Source organism: Protobothrops mucrosquamatus, unplaced genomic scaffold (assembly GCF_001527695.2).
Source record: "Protobothrops mucrosquamatus isolate PMUCROS unplaced genomic scaffold, P.Mucros_1.0 scaffold_302, whole genome shotgun sequence".
Lineage (NCBI taxonomy): Eukaryota > Metazoa > Chordata > Lepidosauria > Squamata > Viperidae > Protobothrops > Protobothrops mucrosquamatus.
Genome location: NW_015386378.1, coordinates 1 through 17,823, shown reverse-complemented (window position 1 = coordinate 17,823; position 17,823 = coordinate 1). Strand labels below are relative to the sequence as shown.

The 17,823-nt window shown below is 46.8% G+C and overlaps 1 protein-coding gene across 1 annotated transcript in view; it reads left to right on the top strand.

Moving 5' to 3' along the window:
- The window catches only part of GOLGA2 (golgin A2), a gene marked incomplete at its 3' end in the record, with an annotated part of 23,294 nt that extends 5,791 nt beyond the window's left edge, over window positions 1–17,503 (top strand). The window contains exons 3-17 of the mRNA XM_015832097.1: window positions 5,766–5,870; window positions 6,624–6,664; window positions 6,791–6,854; window positions 8,047–8,106; window positions 8,617–8,697; window positions 10,291–10,329; window positions 12,196–12,258; window positions 12,412–12,505; window positions 13,620–13,726; window positions 15,064–15,122; window positions 15,219–15,360; window positions 15,931–16,023; window positions 16,158–16,265; window positions 16,348–16,438; window positions 17,154–17,503. Of these exons, the coding sequence (XP_015687583.1) occupies window positions 5,766–5,870; window positions 6,624–6,664; window positions 6,791–6,854; window positions 8,047–8,106; window positions 8,617–8,697; window positions 10,291–10,329; window positions 12,196–12,258; window positions 12,412–12,505; window positions 13,620–13,726; window positions 15,064–15,122; window positions 15,219–15,360; window positions 15,931–16,023; window positions 16,158–16,265; window positions 16,348–16,438; window positions 17,154–17,503 (1,497 nt within the window). The remainder of the gene's footprint in view (window positions 1–5,765; window positions 5,871–6,623; window positions 6,665–6,790; window positions 6,855–8,046; window positions 8,107–8,616; window positions 8,698–10,290; window positions 10,330–12,195; window positions 12,259–12,411; window positions 12,506–13,619; window positions 13,727–15,063; window positions 15,123–15,218; window positions 15,361–15,930; window positions 16,024–16,157; window positions 16,266–16,347; window positions 16,439–17,153) is intronic.
- Between the last annotated feature and the right edge of the window lie 320 nt (window positions 17,504–17,823).

The window sequence follows — 17,823 nt, the reverse complement described above, 5'->3', positions numbered from 1 at the left end:
CGAAGAAAAACCAGAAAGTCCGGTTGCCTCCTGGAAAAAAAAACGCCTGGATGAGTGAGAATCTCCACAGACATGTGGCTGCAAGTTCCATCGTCTCCAGCGGCGCTTGCTTGCCTTCTTCACTTTTCCTGCCACGCTTCTTGGTCTCTCGTTCCTTTCGCTTCCGGGGATCGACGTTCTTTCCTGTCCCTTTTTTTTTCCCCTCCTCTTTTTTTTCTCAGCTCTTTCTCTTCCTCTTTTTTCTTTTGCTCCTGTAGATTGAGAGCCTTCTGAAGGTGCTGGTGTCCGACTTTAACTGCTCCAATGGGGTAGCCATACCTACATTGGACAAGTGGAAGGTGAGGCAGCTTCCAGAACCGGTCCGGCTGGCTTGCCGTCCGTCCACCCTCCCACCCCGCCTGCTTCCAATCCGGGCTGACCGTTCTTTTGGGGGGCGGGTGGCAGGTGGCAGAGCCTTTTGTGGTTCCCCACTCCGGGAATGCCGTTGTCGCTGGTTTGTGCGGAGTTATTTTTAACCACCTGCTTTCCTGCCCTAGTTCCTCTCGCCCGGCGGTTCCTTCACCGGGTTCAGATTACAAGGGCAAAAAAATGCCCTGGCTTTTCAAGGCAGAGCAGCTGCTTTGAAACGCAGGCCCAGTATAGCCCAACAGTTTCTGTTGCTAAGCGGAGTGGATTTTTGCCCCCCGTTTTATGACTTTTCTCGCCACGGTTCTCCGGGGAATCCCCGCCGTTGTTAAGTTAGCCACACCGTCATTAAGTGGATCTGGCTCTCCCTCCCCCCTCCCTTGATTTTGCTTCTCGGAAGGTCGCAAAAGGGGATGGCGTGATCACAGGCAACCGTCGTAAGTCTGAGTCGCCTGCCAAGCCTCTGAATTTCGATCCCGTGACCTGCAATGGGAAAAACGGTCATTAGTCACTTTTTTCAGCCCCGTCGCAACTAGGAACGGTCACTAAATGGACCGTTGTAAGCCGAGGACTACCTATAATAGCGAGAATTTTCGTTTTACAAATTTTTATTAATTTTCAAATAAACATATAAACAAATAATACAAATGTGGTGCATTTCATTAAAAAACAAAAAGGAAAACCTAGCCAATATATTTTCAGAAATGATCGGTGGTCCCCCCCCCTGCATCCCCCCTTACTCCTTCCACCTTCCTACCTACTTCCCTCTTCCTTCCTTCCCCTCCTACCCACACCTCTCTCCTCCTTCCTCCTTTCCAACTATCCTACACATCCCATTTATTTATTTATTTTATTTATTTATTTATTGAATTTTTACCCCGCCCTTCTCCTTGCGGACTCAGGGCGGCTGACAGCCTGATAAAAACAAATACAAAAAATACCACAATACTATCGTTACCACAATACTATCACCTTCTTTTCCACCTCCTTCGGATGCAATTTAGGGGTACTAGCCGATCATCTCCTCTTCTCAAAAAAAAAGAAAAACCATTACATTATTTTCCTATAACATATAAATACACCAAATTTTATATAATTCTACCCCTTCATCCCCTTCCCCCCTCCCCCCCGGACTTCCCATAACTGAGTACAGGGATAATCACATAGCATCCCAAAATATAATAGCGAGAATTTTGACCAGAGAGAGAGCTCTCCCCCCCCCNCGAAGAAAAACCAGAAAGTCCGGTTGCCTCCTGGAAAAAAAAACGCCTGGATGAGTGAGAATCTCCACAGACATGTGGCTGCAAGTTCCATCGTCTCCAGCGGCGCTTGCTTGCCTTCTTCACTTTTCCTGCCACGCTTCTTGGTCTCTCGTTCCTTTCGCTTCCGGGGATCGACGTTCTTTCCTGTCCCTTTTTTTTTTTCCCTCCTCTTTTTTTTCTCAGCTCTTTCTCTTCCTCTTTTTTCTTTTGCTCCTGTAGATTGAGAGCCTTCTGAAGGTGCTGGTGTCCGACTTTAACTGCTCCAATGGGGTAGCCATACCTACATTGGACAAGTGGAAGGTGAGGCAGCTTCCAGAACCGGTCCGGCTGGCTTGCCGTCCGTCCACCCTCCCACCCCGCCTGCTTCCAATCCGGGCTGACCGTTCTTTTGGGGGGCGGGTGGCAGGTGGCAGAGCCTTTTGTGGTTCCCCACTCCGGGAATGCCGTTGTCGCTGGTTTGTGCGGAGTTATTTTTAACCACCTGCTTTCCTGCCCTAGTTTCTCTCGCCCGGCGGTTCCTTCACCGGGTTCAGATTACAAGGGCAAAAAAATGCCCTGGCTTTTCAAGGCAGAGCAGCTGCTTTGAAACACAGGCCCAGTATAGCCCAACAGTTTCTGTTGCTAAGCGGAGTGGATTTTTGCCCCCATTTTACGACTTTTCTCGCCACGGTTCTCTGGGGAATCCCCGCCGTTGTTAAGTTAGCCACACCGTCATTAAGTGGATCTGGCTCTCCCTCCCCCCCTTTCATTTTGCTTCTCGGAAGGTCGCAAAAGGGGGTGGCGTGATCACAGGCAACCGTCGTAAGTCTGAGTCGCCTGCCAAGCCTCTGAATTTCGACCCCGTGACCTGCAACGGGAAAAACAGTCATTAGTCACTTTTTTCAGCCCCGTCGCAACTAGGAACGGGGACTGAATGGACCGTTGTAAGCCGAGGACTACCTATAATAGCGAGAATTTTCGTTTTACAAATATTTATTAATTTTCATATAAACAAATAATACAAATGCGGTGCATTTCATTAAAAAACAAAAAGGAAAACCTAGCCAATATATTTTCAGAAATGATCGGCAGTCCCCCCCCCTGCATCCCCCCTCACTCCTTCCACCTTCCTACCTACTTCCCTCTTCCTTCCTTCCCCTCCTACCCACACCTCTCTCCTCCTTCCTCCTTTCCAACTATCCTACACATCCCATCACCTTCTTTTCCACCTCCTTCGGATGCAGTTTAGGGGTACTAGCCGATCATCTCCTCTTCTCAAAAAAAAAAAAAAGAAAAACCATTACATTATTTTCCTATAACATATAAATGCACCAAATTTTATATAATTCTACCCCTTCATCCCCTTCCCCCCTCCCCCCGGACTTCCCAGAACTGAGTATTTATTTATTTATTTATTTATTGAATTTTTACCCCGCCCTTCTCCTTGCGGACTCAGGGCGGCTAACAGCCTGATAAAAAACAAATACAAAAAATACCAGAATACTATCATTAAAAACATAATTAAAATGAAATATTAGATTGGCCTTTGTTATTTTAAAATTATTTTTAAAACAGGGATAGTACAGGGATAATCACATAGCATCCCAAAATATAATAGCGAGAATTTTGACCAGAGAGAGAGCTCTCCCCCCCCCATCCCCGCCCCTTTTCCAATCAACTTCCCTTCCCAAAGTGAATTTCTCATAAGCGAGTGGTGTTGGCCACAGTGAATCATCAGCAGGGCTGGACAGTTGAGAGTCTTCTCTACACATCAAGTTTCTCTCTCCCCCCCTCTCCCCCCTGAAACATCTCTGGGTGTGTTCCTATATGTCTGGAATTCGGATTGTTCCCAGGGAGCAGCGATGTGTGTTTCCCATAAATATTCATGTTCTGAGTGGTTGTGAAACTCAACGTACAGTCTGATCTATAGATATGTGTGTCCCAAAGGAGCTTTTTCAGGAGGCAGCTTGACTCTCTGTTTTTCCTTTGAAGACGTTTCCCTTCTCATCCCAGAAGCTTCCTCAGCTCTGACTGGATGGTGGGGAGATGGAAGGAAGAAGCTCCTGGGATGAGAAGGGAAACGTCTTCAAAGGAAAACCCAGGAAAGTCCAGGAAAAAACACCTTTGGGAGAACCAGGACCTGGATGACCGAGAGTCTCCATAGATATATTGACGCTCTGCTGATATCCCAGTTAAAAACTGGCTAGTCAGTTTGATCAAGCCTCACTTTCCTTCCCAAGGAATTTTAATGCCTAGAGTTGCTTTTACTTACCAGGAAAGTCCAGTTGCCTCTTGGAAAAAGCACGTTTGGGAGAACCAGGACCTGGATGACAGAATCTCCATATATATTTGTGTGTGTGTGTGTGTGTTTATCACATTTATATGCTGCCCATCTCACTATCAAGCAACTCTGGGTGGCTAACACACACACACATTCCAAACCGTGTTGACTTTGTGGGCTGGAGAACCGGCCCCCGATATCTGATCCAATCCTCTCGGCCGAGTTTTTGTCTTGTTTTGCAACATTGGCTGCCTCTTCCCATGGTGAAGTCCTGAGATGTCCCTCCCAGCTCTACTCCGATCGATGGATTTATCAGCACGATAGCCGTGCCCTGTTAAAAGAAGGGAACGTTCTTTGTTCAGGCCCCCTCTCAAATTCTCTACCAGTTCAATTAAGTAGAGTTTTGCCTGCGAGCTCGTTGAAGTTTCCTTTTAGTTACTTTTTTTAAATAAAAATCAGATCTGCAGCTAGTGACAGCCAGTTTCCTTAGGCCAGTGGTGATGAACCTACGGCACGCATGCCAGAGGCGGCACTCAGAGCCCTCTCTGTGGGCACGTGCACCATTGCCCCACCAGAGTTCGCCAGAGTAGCGAGCACATGGCGTTTGGAAGCCACAGGGCAGCAAGTGAGTGAGCAAGCAGCGTTGCCCCCCCCCGGGATGCCCCAGAGATGGCAAGGGACTGGCCCCCGCTGGCCATGGCCATGGCCATGCTCACCCTAGTCTGCCATGACCACTGCAGCCACGCCCACCCAGTGGGCCACACCCCCTGCCCCCCCCCCGAAGGCACCACAATGCTGATGCAGCCCTGGCACTTTGCGATAAATAAGTGGGTTTTGGGTTGCAGTTTGGGCACTCGGTCTCTAAAAGGTTCGCCATCACTGCCTTAGGCCTAGCAGCCCAGATTTCTGGCTGGTTGAAGTCAGACTGTTTTTAATAATAATAATAATAATAATAATAGTAGTAGTAATAATAATAATAATAATAATAATAATAATAATAATAATAATAATAATAATAATAATAATAATAATAATAAAGTTGAAAGGGACCTTGGAGGTCATTTAGTCCAACCCCCTGCTCAGGCAGGAAACCCTATCCCATTTCGGACAAATGGCTGTCCAGTTTCTTAAAGACTTCCAGTGTTGGAGCATTCACCGCTTCTGGAGGCAGGTTGTTCCACTGGTTAATTGTTCTAACTGTCAGGAAGTTTCTCCTTAGTTCTAGGTTGCTTCTCTCCTTGGTTAGTTTCCATCCGTTGCTTCTTGTCCTGCCTTCAGGAATGGAATGGAATGGAATAGAATAGAATCAGAGTTGGAAGGGACCTTGGAGGTCATCTAGTCCAACCCCCTGCTCAGGCAGGAAACCCTATACCGTTTCAGACAAACGGCTGTCCAGTCTCTTCTTAAAAACTTCCAGTGTTGGAGCATTCACAGCTTCTGGAGGCAGGTTGTTCCACTGGTTAATTGTCCTAACTGTCAGGTTAGACAGGTACCCTGGCATTTTCCCAGACGGGCTGCTGAGTCACCGATGAATTATCTTCCCTTTTTGTGTGTGTGTGTGTGTGTGTGTGTGTGGTGGTTGTTCAAACCAAGGAGCAATTTTAGCCTTGTTTCGCTTCCCCCTAACGTAGCCGCCCTCTGAAGCGGCAGGCTGAGCCTCTCCCTGGGACCTTAGCTGGCTTTAAGCCGTAAGAGGATTTGGGTTTTTTTTGGGGGATATTAGGATAATCTTCCCGGGACAAGTTTCCGAGCGAAGCTGTACCTCGCTGCCCTCACCTGCTTCCTCCTCCCCTGCCTGGTTGGGTTTAATCCTTGTGGTGGTGTGTGTTTTCTGACAGGCCCACAACGATGGCGACCTAGCTGCTGGTGTCTCCCTGCTGCCTAACAGCAGAAGCGTGCCTGCCTCTGTTGCTCCAAATCCTGGCAATGGGCAGCTGTCACAGGTGGGTGAACATCCACTTCTTTCAGGGCAGGGAGTCCTCTACTTACGACCAGAGTTGAGCCCAACGTTTCTGCTCCTCGGTTGTCCTGTTTTGCGACCTTCCTCGCCGCAGTTAACCCAGTAACACAGTCGTTAAGCGAATCGGGCTCCCCCATATGACGTCGCTTGTCAGAAGGTCGTAAAAGGGGATCGCGAGAAACCCCAACACACGGCGACGGTCATAAATACGAGTCGGTTGCCAAGAGCTCCAGACTTTGATCCCCTGAGCATGGGGGTGTTGCGACGGTCGTAAGTGTGAAAAACCGGTCCTACATCACTTTTTCCAGCGTCGATGTAACTTTGAACGGCCACTAAATGAACCGTTGTAAATTGAGGACTACCTGTACTTGATAAGCTAGAGAGAGGTTCCCTGGGGATGGGCTCCAGAAGTTGTGAATGCTCCAACACGGGATGTTTTGAAGAAGAGACTGGACAGCCATTTGTCTGAAACGGTCTAGGGTTTCCTGCCTGAGCAGGGGGTTGGGCTAGACGACCTCCAAGGTCCCTTCCAACTCTGATATTCTGTTCTATTTCTATTCTGGTCCCGGCGACCAACCCGGATTGGATCTTGCAACATTATTCTGGAACACCTATATTTGCCTTGATTTGTAATGGTGACTGTGAAGATCTCTCTGTGTGTCTCTCTCTGTTTTACATGGACTGTGAAGTATAATCTTGTGGCTTCATTGCGTGTCTCTCTCTCTCTGTTCCACAGATCTGTGACACTGATCATAATACCGTGTTGGATGAAAATAGGTGAGCGATGTGTCTTTGGTTCCAGTTTCTACAACAGACTTGCTTCCTCCCCCTTCTCTTTTCCTGGCCACCGAACAGCAGATGGGTGGTTCCAGCTTCCTTATTCATCCCTCGTCTCTCCTCTAGGTCCCTCTCGGCTACGGAGAGTCTCCGGAAGCTCTCTGAACAACTGAACGGCATGGTCAGCCAGGTAAGAGGCCGGGGGCCCACCTTTGACTCTCTAGTTATATCTCTTACTCAAAGTGGAAGCTCAGAAACAAAACTACAGGTGTGGGGTCCTTGGTGGTCTCTGAGCTGGGTGGTTTCCGTGCAGACGTTTCACAACCCAACTAGATAACATCATCAGTGCTAGAAGGGGGTGAGGTTTGTAGGGAGGAGGACTGTGGGGTCCTTGGTGCTCTCTGAGCTGGGTTGTTTCCGTGCAGACGTTTCACGACCCGTCTAGGGAACATCATCAGTGCTAGAAGGGAGCAATGGGTAGAAGCTAGCTCCCCTCCGAACACTGATGATGTCACCTAGTTGGGTCGTGAAATGTCTGCAGGAACACCATCCAGCTCAGCACCAAGACCCCCAAATTCAACTCTGAAGTACAAATATTTTCTTCGCTCGAGATATATAGGAATTCCTGATAATCAGAGTTTGGAATAGAATGGAATAGAATATGGAATGGAATGGAATATGGAGTAGAGTAGAATAGAAATAGAATAGAATAGAGAATAGAATAGAATAGGGAATAGAATAGAATAGGGAATAGAATAGAATAGAGTAGAATAGGGAATAGAATAGAATAGAATAGGGAATAGAATAGAACAGGGAATAGAATAGAATAGGAAATAGAATAGAATAGGGAATAGAATAGGGAATAGAATAGAACAGGGAATAGAATAGAATAGGGAATAGAATAGAATAGAATAGAATAACAAAAGAGTTGGAAGGGACCTTGTAGGTCATCCAGTCCACCCCCCCTGTCCAAGCAGGAAACCCTACACCATTTCTGACAGATGCCAGTCCAGACAGCTTGACGGTGAAACAATAAAGCAGTTGTGCCAGAGGGACCATGGCAATTATGCGTAGAAATATTTTCAAGGCTTAGCCTTTTTCAGAAGAAAGAAATACCCCTCTTCCTAAGCAGAGATCGGATCCAGGAAAATAGAACAACATTGGGAGGAGAAGGGAGTCGGCACAATCAATCAGTCTGTCTTCAGTCTGTCTGAAACATCCTTCAGCTTATTTTTTAATAATTCTTTGATGGGCTAAAAGCAGCCAGTAGTATATTTCGATACAGCCTCAAAATGCCAATTGAGCTGTGAGAACGGAATCTGGCTTGTGCATCCAGGTCCTTGCTGTGACCCTTAACCTTTTTTTTATTTTTTATTTTGCAGACCACGACTTACATCAACGGAGAAAACGTCATGCCGACGGCGGATATGAAAGAGATGGCGGTAGGTCCAGCCTGTATATTTTTGTTAACCAGCCCTCCACGGTGCGTCCCCCTCAAACTGCAGCTCCCACAATGCCTTTGGGCATGCTGCTTGGGGGAGTTCCGGGGGGGGGCTTGCCTTCCCTACTAGAAGAGCTTGGGTTGGGGCAGAGGCGTTGAGTTCCAGAGATGCATCCCCTTGGCAGGAAAAAAATGGAGTTAAATTTGGGTCACAATTTCAGCCGGGCCTTACATGACGGAGCTTCAAGGCTGTATCTTGAATTGGTCCCCAGCCTTGATTTTGAAATGGGATGAAGCTTTTAGGGTGTAGAAAGAGGAAGAAGGGGTTTGGGGTTATTTTATTGGGGAGGAGTTGCGCAAAACTACTGAATTTCTTCCCCTCTTTTTAAAAAAAAATGTTTTGCCTTTTTTCCCTCCTCTCTCTTCTTCTTCTCGTTCCTCCTCCTCCTCCTCCTCCTCCTCCTCCTCCTCCTCCTCCTCCACTGCTGGCTGTCTGCATGTACCCCGTCAGACCCGTTACCAGGAGCTGGCAGTAGCTCTTGACTCCAGCAATTTAACAAACAAAGAACTCAATGCAGAGATAGAGGAAATGGTAAGGAACCTAACTAGACCGACCGACTTGGCTTTGGCTGGCTGCTCTTCTCCGCTCTCTGGACTCCGTCCTTTCACGGTGCCACAAGACAAGGTGTGCAGCGTGACCAGTTAACCGGCATCCTTTTGGCACCTGGAACCCCAATTAAAACTTGGCTCAGGGTTACGTTTCCACACCCAGCCTGTGTCTAAAGGGCTCACCGGCGAATTGCTGACTTGAGTTATCTCCGCCTTAGGTCCTGCCTGGCCTAATTCGACGCGAGGGCTTTTCTGCCCGTCTCCCAACGGCCCCCTGCTTCGAGCAAGTTGACCTCAACCTGTCTGTTGAATCCCCCTACAGTTTAATACTATTAGGAACTTCACCTTCAGCCTTTTAGTAGCAGAACTGTCAAAAGGGGGCAAGTTAGAGGACAGGCAGGAGAGAAATTGGCCACGAACTAAGGAAGGATGTGGGCTGAATAGAAGCAGCCAGGTAACTTAAGAAACCGCAGGTGCTTTGTGGGGGGGGGGAGGGAGAAGCTGCAGGTAAAAGGATAAAGGAGCCCTTGCAGATTTTACTCCACTAGTTGCTGCTGAGTATAGGGGGCGCTGCTCATCTCCGTTTCAACGCCCTTGAACCGGCGCTGTCCGAAGACGTTTCCGTGCTCCTGTGGCCAGCATGATGTCACAGAGCTCTCTCACCTTCCCACCAAAGTGGTACCTATTTATCTACTCGCATCGGCATGCTTTCCAGCTGCTGGTTGGGCAGGAGCTGAGGCGAGGACGGGTGCTCAGCCATCCCACGGAGCTCAGATCTCAAACCTGGGCTGCCGGCTTTCCAGCCGATAAGCCCAGCATCTTAACCGTTGAGCCAACTGCAGTCACAAACCGGATCCAACCCACCAGAAGTTGATTCCAAGTCGGGCAGAGTGGAAACAGGTTCAAAACTCAAGTCCAGCGCCAGGAGAGATCCTGAAACCCGCGCTCACCAGAAGAGAACGGCCCAGGTTTTCCGTCACTTACTCCACGTTGACTCTTTCAGCAAGAGCAGAGCTTGCTAGACCCAAACTTACGATGAGCCGGCCCGTTCTTCTACTCTTGTGGCACCGTGAAGAAGCCCACGCGGGCCGTCTTTGTTGCATCGCTTACTGCCACTTCTCTTCCTGCTTGCCGTCTTCCGTGCAGCTAAGGGCTGTTTCCGGGTCGCAAAGAGGCTTTGCTGTGTTTGAAACCTTGTTTGCATGTGCTGTTTATTTCCCCCCCCCTTATTTTTTTTCCTTTGAATTCTCATTTCCCCCCTCTCTCTCTTCTCCCACTCTGGTGGGTCGTGAAGTTCTTTACGCCGGAACGGTGCCTGTATCTGGACCAGGCAGGCACATAAATCCCAAGTCACCTTTTTCGGCGCCGTGGTAATGGTTGCTAAACAAATGTTTGTCGCCTGTACCCCGAAATTCATTTCTGTTGCAACACAGCAGGGGTTGGGGGAGCCAGGTTGGGGTGCTTCTGCTGGCCCTGACTTTGTCACCCGAGCTGAGTTGATCCCCCCCCCAAAAAGCCTTAGCCAGCCTTGCCTCGCTTCAGACGTGATCCTTGTGTTTCTGTTTTCCTTCTACAGAAACAGCAGAACCAAGACGTCACGAATGAGTTGGAGAAGGTAATGGAGAAAGATATGTTCCAGAGACACAAAAATGTGTTATTTTGCTTCCCCCCTCCCCTTCTGTCTTCTAAACTTTTGGGAGGGTTTCAACTGCTTTACCGATACTTAGTTTGTAGACACCCCCCCCCCCCTTAATGTTATGGATTGTGAAATTGCATTTACCCTCCAGGGTAAATGTAGATGTGTAAAAAGGACAACCCATTTCGTACGGACCCATTCCACCCAAATCTCGGTCTGAATGGGTTTTTGTAGCATTTTATTTATTTATTTATTTAAATTTGTATACCGCCCTATCTCCCTTACGGGACTCAGGGCGGTGAACAGGCGATAATAAAAATCACAATAAATATACTCAAATTTCTATTCTAAAATCAGATTAAATAAAGACCTGCTCTAAAATACCCCATATAAAACCTTTACTAAAACATAATTAAGGCTACGCCAGGTCGGCCGCACGGAATAGATGGGTTTTCAGGGCATGGAGAACAAAACACACTTCCCTCCCCCCCCCCCACTTCCATTCCTCACAGTTGTGTGTCTTTTGACCCAAGTTACAGTGGTCCGATTGTTTGTGTTCGTTTTCTTCATGTAAAAGCTGCTGCTGCTTGGGGCTGTGTCAGCCTGTTCCTGTCCTCCCACGTGCAGGATAATTCTGCCATTTCCTTTGAACTTAGTCTGCTGAGCTAAGGAGTTTTCTCTTCCTGTTTGGAAAAACCTTAACTCCTTTTTCACTTAGTTTTTAAAAAAAAAAAAAAAAATTAAACCAAACTTTAGCATGCGTTTCCAAACCAGATATGGGTTAGCACGGCAATAACTCACTCCACCCAGTATATTTTAATAGTAAAAATATAAGGGAGTAGAGACCACGCTCCGAGGATAATTTCCCAGCTTCTCTTCACCAGCATTTCTGAAAAGTTGGTTTGTGGAAGGACTATAGGAAGCTTTTAAACGCTTCTTCTGGACCAGAGCAGTTCTAGCAATATCTGAATATAATCAAGCAGTGTCTGTGATGGTATAGGTCAGTGATGGCGAACCTTTTAGAGACCGAGTGCCCAAACTGCAACCCAAAACCCACTTATGCATTGTCGAGTGCCGGGTGGGTGTGGCCCATTGGCTGGGCATGGCTGCGGTAACAGGAGACTGAGTGGGACTAAAAAGTTCAATCAATCAATTCCAACTTTGCAAGATCTTTTTTTCCCCCGCGAGAAGTTGAAATTGACTGATTGAACCTTTTTTTTTTTTTTTTTTGCACACGGCGGCGGAGGCCTAAAGCGAAAAAGTTTTATAAAACCCAGCTGAAGGCCTAGGACTGGGGCGACAGCACGTGTGCCCACAGAGAGGGCTCTGAGTGCCGCCTCTGGCACCCGTGCCATAGATCACCACCACTGGTATAGGTTCTCCTGCTTGGGCAGGGGGCTGGACTAGAAGATCTCCAAGATCCCTTCCAATTCTTGTTGTTCTGTTCTGTTCTATCCTATCCTATCCTATTCGATATTCCTCTTCTATCTACTCTGTTCTGTTCTATTCATCTTCTATTTTGTTCTGTTCTGTTCTATTCATCTTCTATATTTCTATTCCTATTCCATTCTACTCTATTCTGTTCTATTCATCTATTTATTCTATTCTATTCTATTCTGTTCATATTCTATTCAATTCTATATTCTATATTGTATATTCTATTCATATTCTATTCTATTCTATTTTCTATTCCATTCCTCAACCGTGGCAGGTTGAAGACGGGTGGACTTCAACTCCATCCCTCTTCCAACTCCCAACGTTGAGAAACACTGTGCTAAAGGAGATCTCCACGCGAATAAATTGACTGCCGATCTTGCCGCAAGTAAATAAATTGTGTTTCCACAGGAGAAGAAAGGGTTTGAGCAGCGGTTTGCGAAGGAGCAAGCCACCCTACGAGAACAATTACAGGTAGGTGCTACCCTTTGGTACCGGCCTCCCATCCCTTGCCTTCTGCAACCTAGAGGAGGAAGCTCATGGTTTTGTGGGAAGCCACGTTCTGACACTCGCTGGGTCCCTGGCGTGTCCCTCAGCTCATCCCCTTCCCCTGTGCTTCCTTGAAAGGTCCACATTCAGACCATCGGCATCCTGGTCTCTGAGAAGTCCGAATTGCAGACCGCTCTTTCCCACACACAGCAGGCTGCCCGGCAGAAAGCAGGTGGGTATCCTTTAGATCAGCGGTCCCCAACCGTTCCACCTTGGGTGGCCCAGCCTGACGTAGGTGTGTATGAGTGGCACGCACACAGCTCCATGGGTGCAAGCAGGGCGTGTCTGCGCCCTCCACTCACGCAAATGGAGCTTTGCATGCAAGCGTCCTCCGCTCGCATGAGTGCAGCTTTGGGTGCGCTTGCCCAGTGCTTGGGCTTGCGCGGTTTCAAACAGGCAGTGTTGGGGACCCCTGCTTTAGATTGCTCCTCTTCTAGTTGCCCATCTTATTTAATCACCTGGTGGTGTTAGAGACCTGGTACTCCTTTCCCAGCATCCTGGATTCCTTTGCCCCATCTCCAAAAAATCGAGTTTTACGGGCTGAATCTAGACTTATCCCAGCTCCGTTTCCTTGCCAATAGAATAGAATAGAATAGAAAATAGAATAGAAAATAGAATAATAGAGTAGAATAATAGAATAGAATAATAGAATAGAGAATAGAATATGGAATGTAGAATAGAATAGAATATGGAATGTAGAATATGGAATGTAGAATAGAATAGAATAGAAAAAATATGGAAAATAGAATAGAATAGAAAATAGAATAGAATAGAATAGAATAATAGAGTAGAATAATAGAGTAGAATAATAGAATAATAGAATAGAGAGTAGAATATGGAATGTAGAATAGAATAGAATATGGAATGTAGAATAGAATAGAATATGGAATGTGGAATATGGAATGTAGAATAGAATAGAATAGAAAAAATATGGAAAATAGAATAGAATAGAAAATAGAATAGAAGAATAGAATAGAAGAATAGAATAGAATATGGAATGTAGAATAGAATAGAATAGAATAGAATATGGAAAATAGAATAGAGTAGAATAGAATAGAATAGAGCTGGAAGGGACCTTGGAGATCTTCTAGTCCAGCCCCCTGCTCAAGCAGGAGAACCTTGGTGATCCTGGAGTTGCTTGGCACCAAATCGTGTCCACCTCTGGTTTTTTTGGAGCAGCCCGGCGGTAGCTACCGAAGCGCCTCTGCATTCTGTAGACATTGTGGGGCTCAGGGGCCTTGGGATCCCGGCGCCCCTAATCTTGTTTTTTTTTTTTCCTGGGACAGGGGAAGCTGAGGACCTGGCCGCTCGGCTGCAGTCATCTCGACAGAGGGTCTCCGAGGTGGAATACACCCTCTCCTCCCTCTCCGTTCAGCAGAAGCAGACAGAGAAAGTAAGCATCAGACATTCACTTTTTCTCTCCTTGTCTTCTTTGACATCGTGGCTTCCGTTTTTGGGAAGCCGGGCCTCGTTCCCTGCCCCAAACGCTTGCAAAGCAAACAGAAATAAGGGTTTAAAAAAAAAAAAAGCTCCATTGGTCACACGCTTGGCCTTGCCTTTCTCAAACAGAGACCTTGTTTCCTGCAGAGGCCTTAGCCAAAAAAACTTCCTTCTCCAGCTCTTGCTTGACTCTCCAGGGAAAAGGAAAGGGGCATTAAATGCAGAGAGAGCTGTTATCATCTTAGCCGCTCTGGCTGTACAAGGCAAAAATGTTTCCACTGGGGATGAATATTGGCGAATATTCCGCTTTTCCTGGCGGATTTTGCTGTGCTTTTAGCGGTGCCCAATTCTGCATCGCATTACGAGATCTTGCTTTAAAAATAAAACCCACCCAATCCACCTTTTATTTTATTTTTATTTTTCAAAGCAGTAAAGGGAACTGGGCCAGCTGACCAACCTGAATTATTTTATACCAATAACAACAGATGTCGGGGAATTTATATATATAGAATCCTTAATTTTATTTATTTTTTTAAAAAAAACAAGTTTTATTAATTTTTCAAATTTTAACATCCAGATACTTAGGAAGCAGCGTGGTGCTAGGGAAATCAGTCAATAACAAAATCATTCATATATATCTCAGGTTACATCAATAGCATTCCCTCACTGTTTCCCACAAATATTATATCATATTCATGTTAATTAAGTTTCTAACTAGACTCAATCAATCAATACATTTATCAATAGTATTTTACTTATATATATATATCGAAGTCCTGTTTAGAGGTTTTATTTAATTCCAATTTATATATTCCATTTAGCCTTTTATAACCAATGTTTAAACTTTGGAAAACCTTGATTTCCCTCATTTCATTATAATATAATTAACATAACTAAAATACACATATTATTCCATATTTTACCTTCTTTATAGACAAATATATTCTAATTCTCATTCTAGTAACTCCTTTAATAACAAAATATCTTTCATTATCACGAATCTATTTCCATATAACAATTAAAGTTATAGTCTAACAGTTCATTTTAACTCCCATTATAAATCTAAGTGCTAAATATAAAAAAAAACATTATCTAACTGTGGCTTTCCTTTTGTGCCAAGTAAGAATCCTTAATTTTAAATGCCTTCCCAGGAGCGAGATACAGCAACCTTTCTCAATTTCTTATTTGGGGGACATTTCTCCCAATGAAAGGTCTGTCTCCCCCCCCCTTTTTTTTTTCTTTCTTTTAAATTGCCTGTTTTGATTCGTTTTCCTTCTTTCTTGCTGACAGCACAACAAAGAGCTAGCCAAGGAACGGGATAACCTCAAACTGGAAATGTACAAGCAAAGGTGAGATGCGTTCCTTTTGGCTTTATTGTTTGGGGGCGTTTATAGAAACGAAAGAGGGGCTTCATTTTGTTCTCTTGGGTTGCCCCTTCCCCCTAGTAAAACCAACGAAGAGCTCAAGCAGCAGACTTCGGAGTTGTCGGAGAAACTACACAACCTGCTCTCTGAAAACTCAGCCATGAAACTAGACGTGGAAGATTTGCACAAGAAACTGGAAATGGCCGAGCTGCTGATCCAGCAGGTATCCGCGTTACTGTGACTACGAGTGGCCCTTGAGTTAACAACCACGTTTTTAGCGACCGTTCAAAGCTACGATGGCCCCTTGGGGGGGGGGAAATATGACTCACAACCAGTTCTCACACTGCAACAACCGTCACAGCATCCCCACAGTCACACGATCCAAATTTGTGCGCTAATTGTAGGATTGTATTAGCATTTGGGGCTGCTGACTTTAGAGATTAAAGAGAAAGAAGACTCAGTCTACTTTAGGACGTGGGATAACTTTTACCAATGGCTAGAAAAACGAGTCAAAAGAGAAAGGAATGTGACATGTAATTTTGAATATATAAAGAAGAAGGCTACTGAGTGATTAATTAATACTGTTTATGATCATTAACTACATCTATTATTCTTAGTCAAATACATGTACCCAGATAATATGCTGTTTGCTAAATATTGAAAAAGTTACCTTGGAAAACCCTAACCCAAACCCCAATCCTTATCCCAACCCCTATTAAAACTAATAAAATTTATATATTAAAAAAAAAGGACTCCGATAATTGTGTGTGGTTTTTTTTAACCCCTCTGCTAGTTTTCAAGCCAACCAGGGATCTCAGATGCCGCTGCCCAGCAGCTGCAGGCAGCCCTGGAGGAAAGAGCCAACTTAGAAAGCCAAATTGCCCAGGTAAGGTGGACGTCCAGAGGGGATGCCTTCAGAAGGAGCCCGGGGATTTGGCCTCGATGGCAGTCGTCAACTCTTTTGGTAGAGTCTGATTGGCACCGCCCGTCTCTTCTCTTTCCTTCTTCCTTGCTCAACAGCTGTCAGAGTCTTTGCAAAAACTGCAGACCGAACGGGATCAATACGTCCTGCGGCTGAAGGAGGAAGGGAGCATCTGGCAGCAGCGAGTCGAGCTCCTCTCCGAACAGGTAAGGTTCCTAAGAGATCCTTCCAGATCCTGTAATGGTTTGGAGGTTGCCCTTCAGGCTGGCCCAACTGGGTTTCCCGCAGGTCCGGACTCTGACGGGAGAGAAAGAACTCAGCGAGACTCGGATTGGGGAGCTGGAGGCCAACCTCTCAGAGTTGCTGAGCAGTCAGTCAGGTAAATGCTGGTGTTCTCCACCCCCCAAAAGACCCCCTTCCAGTCACCCGATTCCCCCCCCCCCCCATCTCCTGAATCGGGGGTGACTTAATGTCGCTGGAGACGGTCTTTGCTCCGGCGGTTCAAGTCCCAGCGTTGCGTGAGCTCCCGTCACTCAGCTCGGCTCCTCCCCAGCTGGCAGTTCAAAAGCATGTTCTGTGCGAGTAGATAAATAGGTACCACTCCAGTGGGGAGAGGAACCGGTGCTTCAAGCGGACGGGTAGAATCCTGCTGGCGCTGGGCCTTCCCAGTTGCAGTGCCCCTTTGCAAGGCAGCGTTGGTGGAGGGAGAGAGGGCCTCGGATGGCGCTGCAGGAAAACCGTCCCGTCTTTCTTTCTGGTGGGGAACTAGCTCGCCCCCTCTGGCCCATCCATCTGAACCAAGCAGGGCTGTCTTAGGCAGCCGTATCTACTACTACCATGTGCATTGGTATTGTAGTACGCTAAAAAAAAAAGAATATCCTAAATCCAGCAGTCTTTCCTTCAGTGGTAAGATCCCTCTGCTGCAGCACGTTGGGTGGTTGCTCCAAGAGGGTGGTCAGGGCATGGGGTGGGAAGGTCTGGAGAACCATCCTGTTTCCAGCTAGGCTTGCCACTGAGTTTCTGGAGAAGAGTTGCCTGGATCCAAGGGCGTGACTTGTAAATAACCCGCCTTTCTTCTCTCCTGGATTCCGTAGCGGTGAAGCCCCAGGAGACTCAGCCCGCCCCTGCTGCCCCGGGGCCCTCGCCGACTGAACTGCACCTTCAAGAGGAGCTGGCTCGGCTGGAGAAGGAGAAGGAGGAGCTGCTGGACCGATGGCAGACCCAGGTGCGAGACAACGGGCAGATGAGCCGACTCAACCAGGAGCAGGAGGAGCGGCTTCAAGAGCTGGAGAAGGCCTTGCAGCGCCACAGCGAGGAGGACGTGGACAAGCAGCAGATCTTGGAGAACATGCAGAGCGACAAAGCCACCATCAGCCGAGCCTTGACCCAGAACCGGGAGCTGAAGGAGCAGCTGGCGGAGCTGCAGAATGGATTTGTCAAACTGGTGCGTGTCTTCCCCTCCCCCCCCATCCGAAGCCGACATCCAGCTGTTGGCGACTTACACATGTCCTCCTCAAGTTACGACTGTAATGTAGCCTGCCCATTACGATCGTAAGTCTTTTAATGATCGTGAAACGGGTCAGTCATACGACAGAGCTGATTTTGGTTAATTCAGCCAAGGGTTCACTGTGGATCCCATAAACCGTTGTAAATCATCGTCACGACCATTGGAACTGGATTATAATTCCCCCTTTTTTTAAGTAGGTCATAACTTTGGATGGTTGATGAGAGACCGGTCGTAAGTGGAAGACTGCCTGCTTAGAG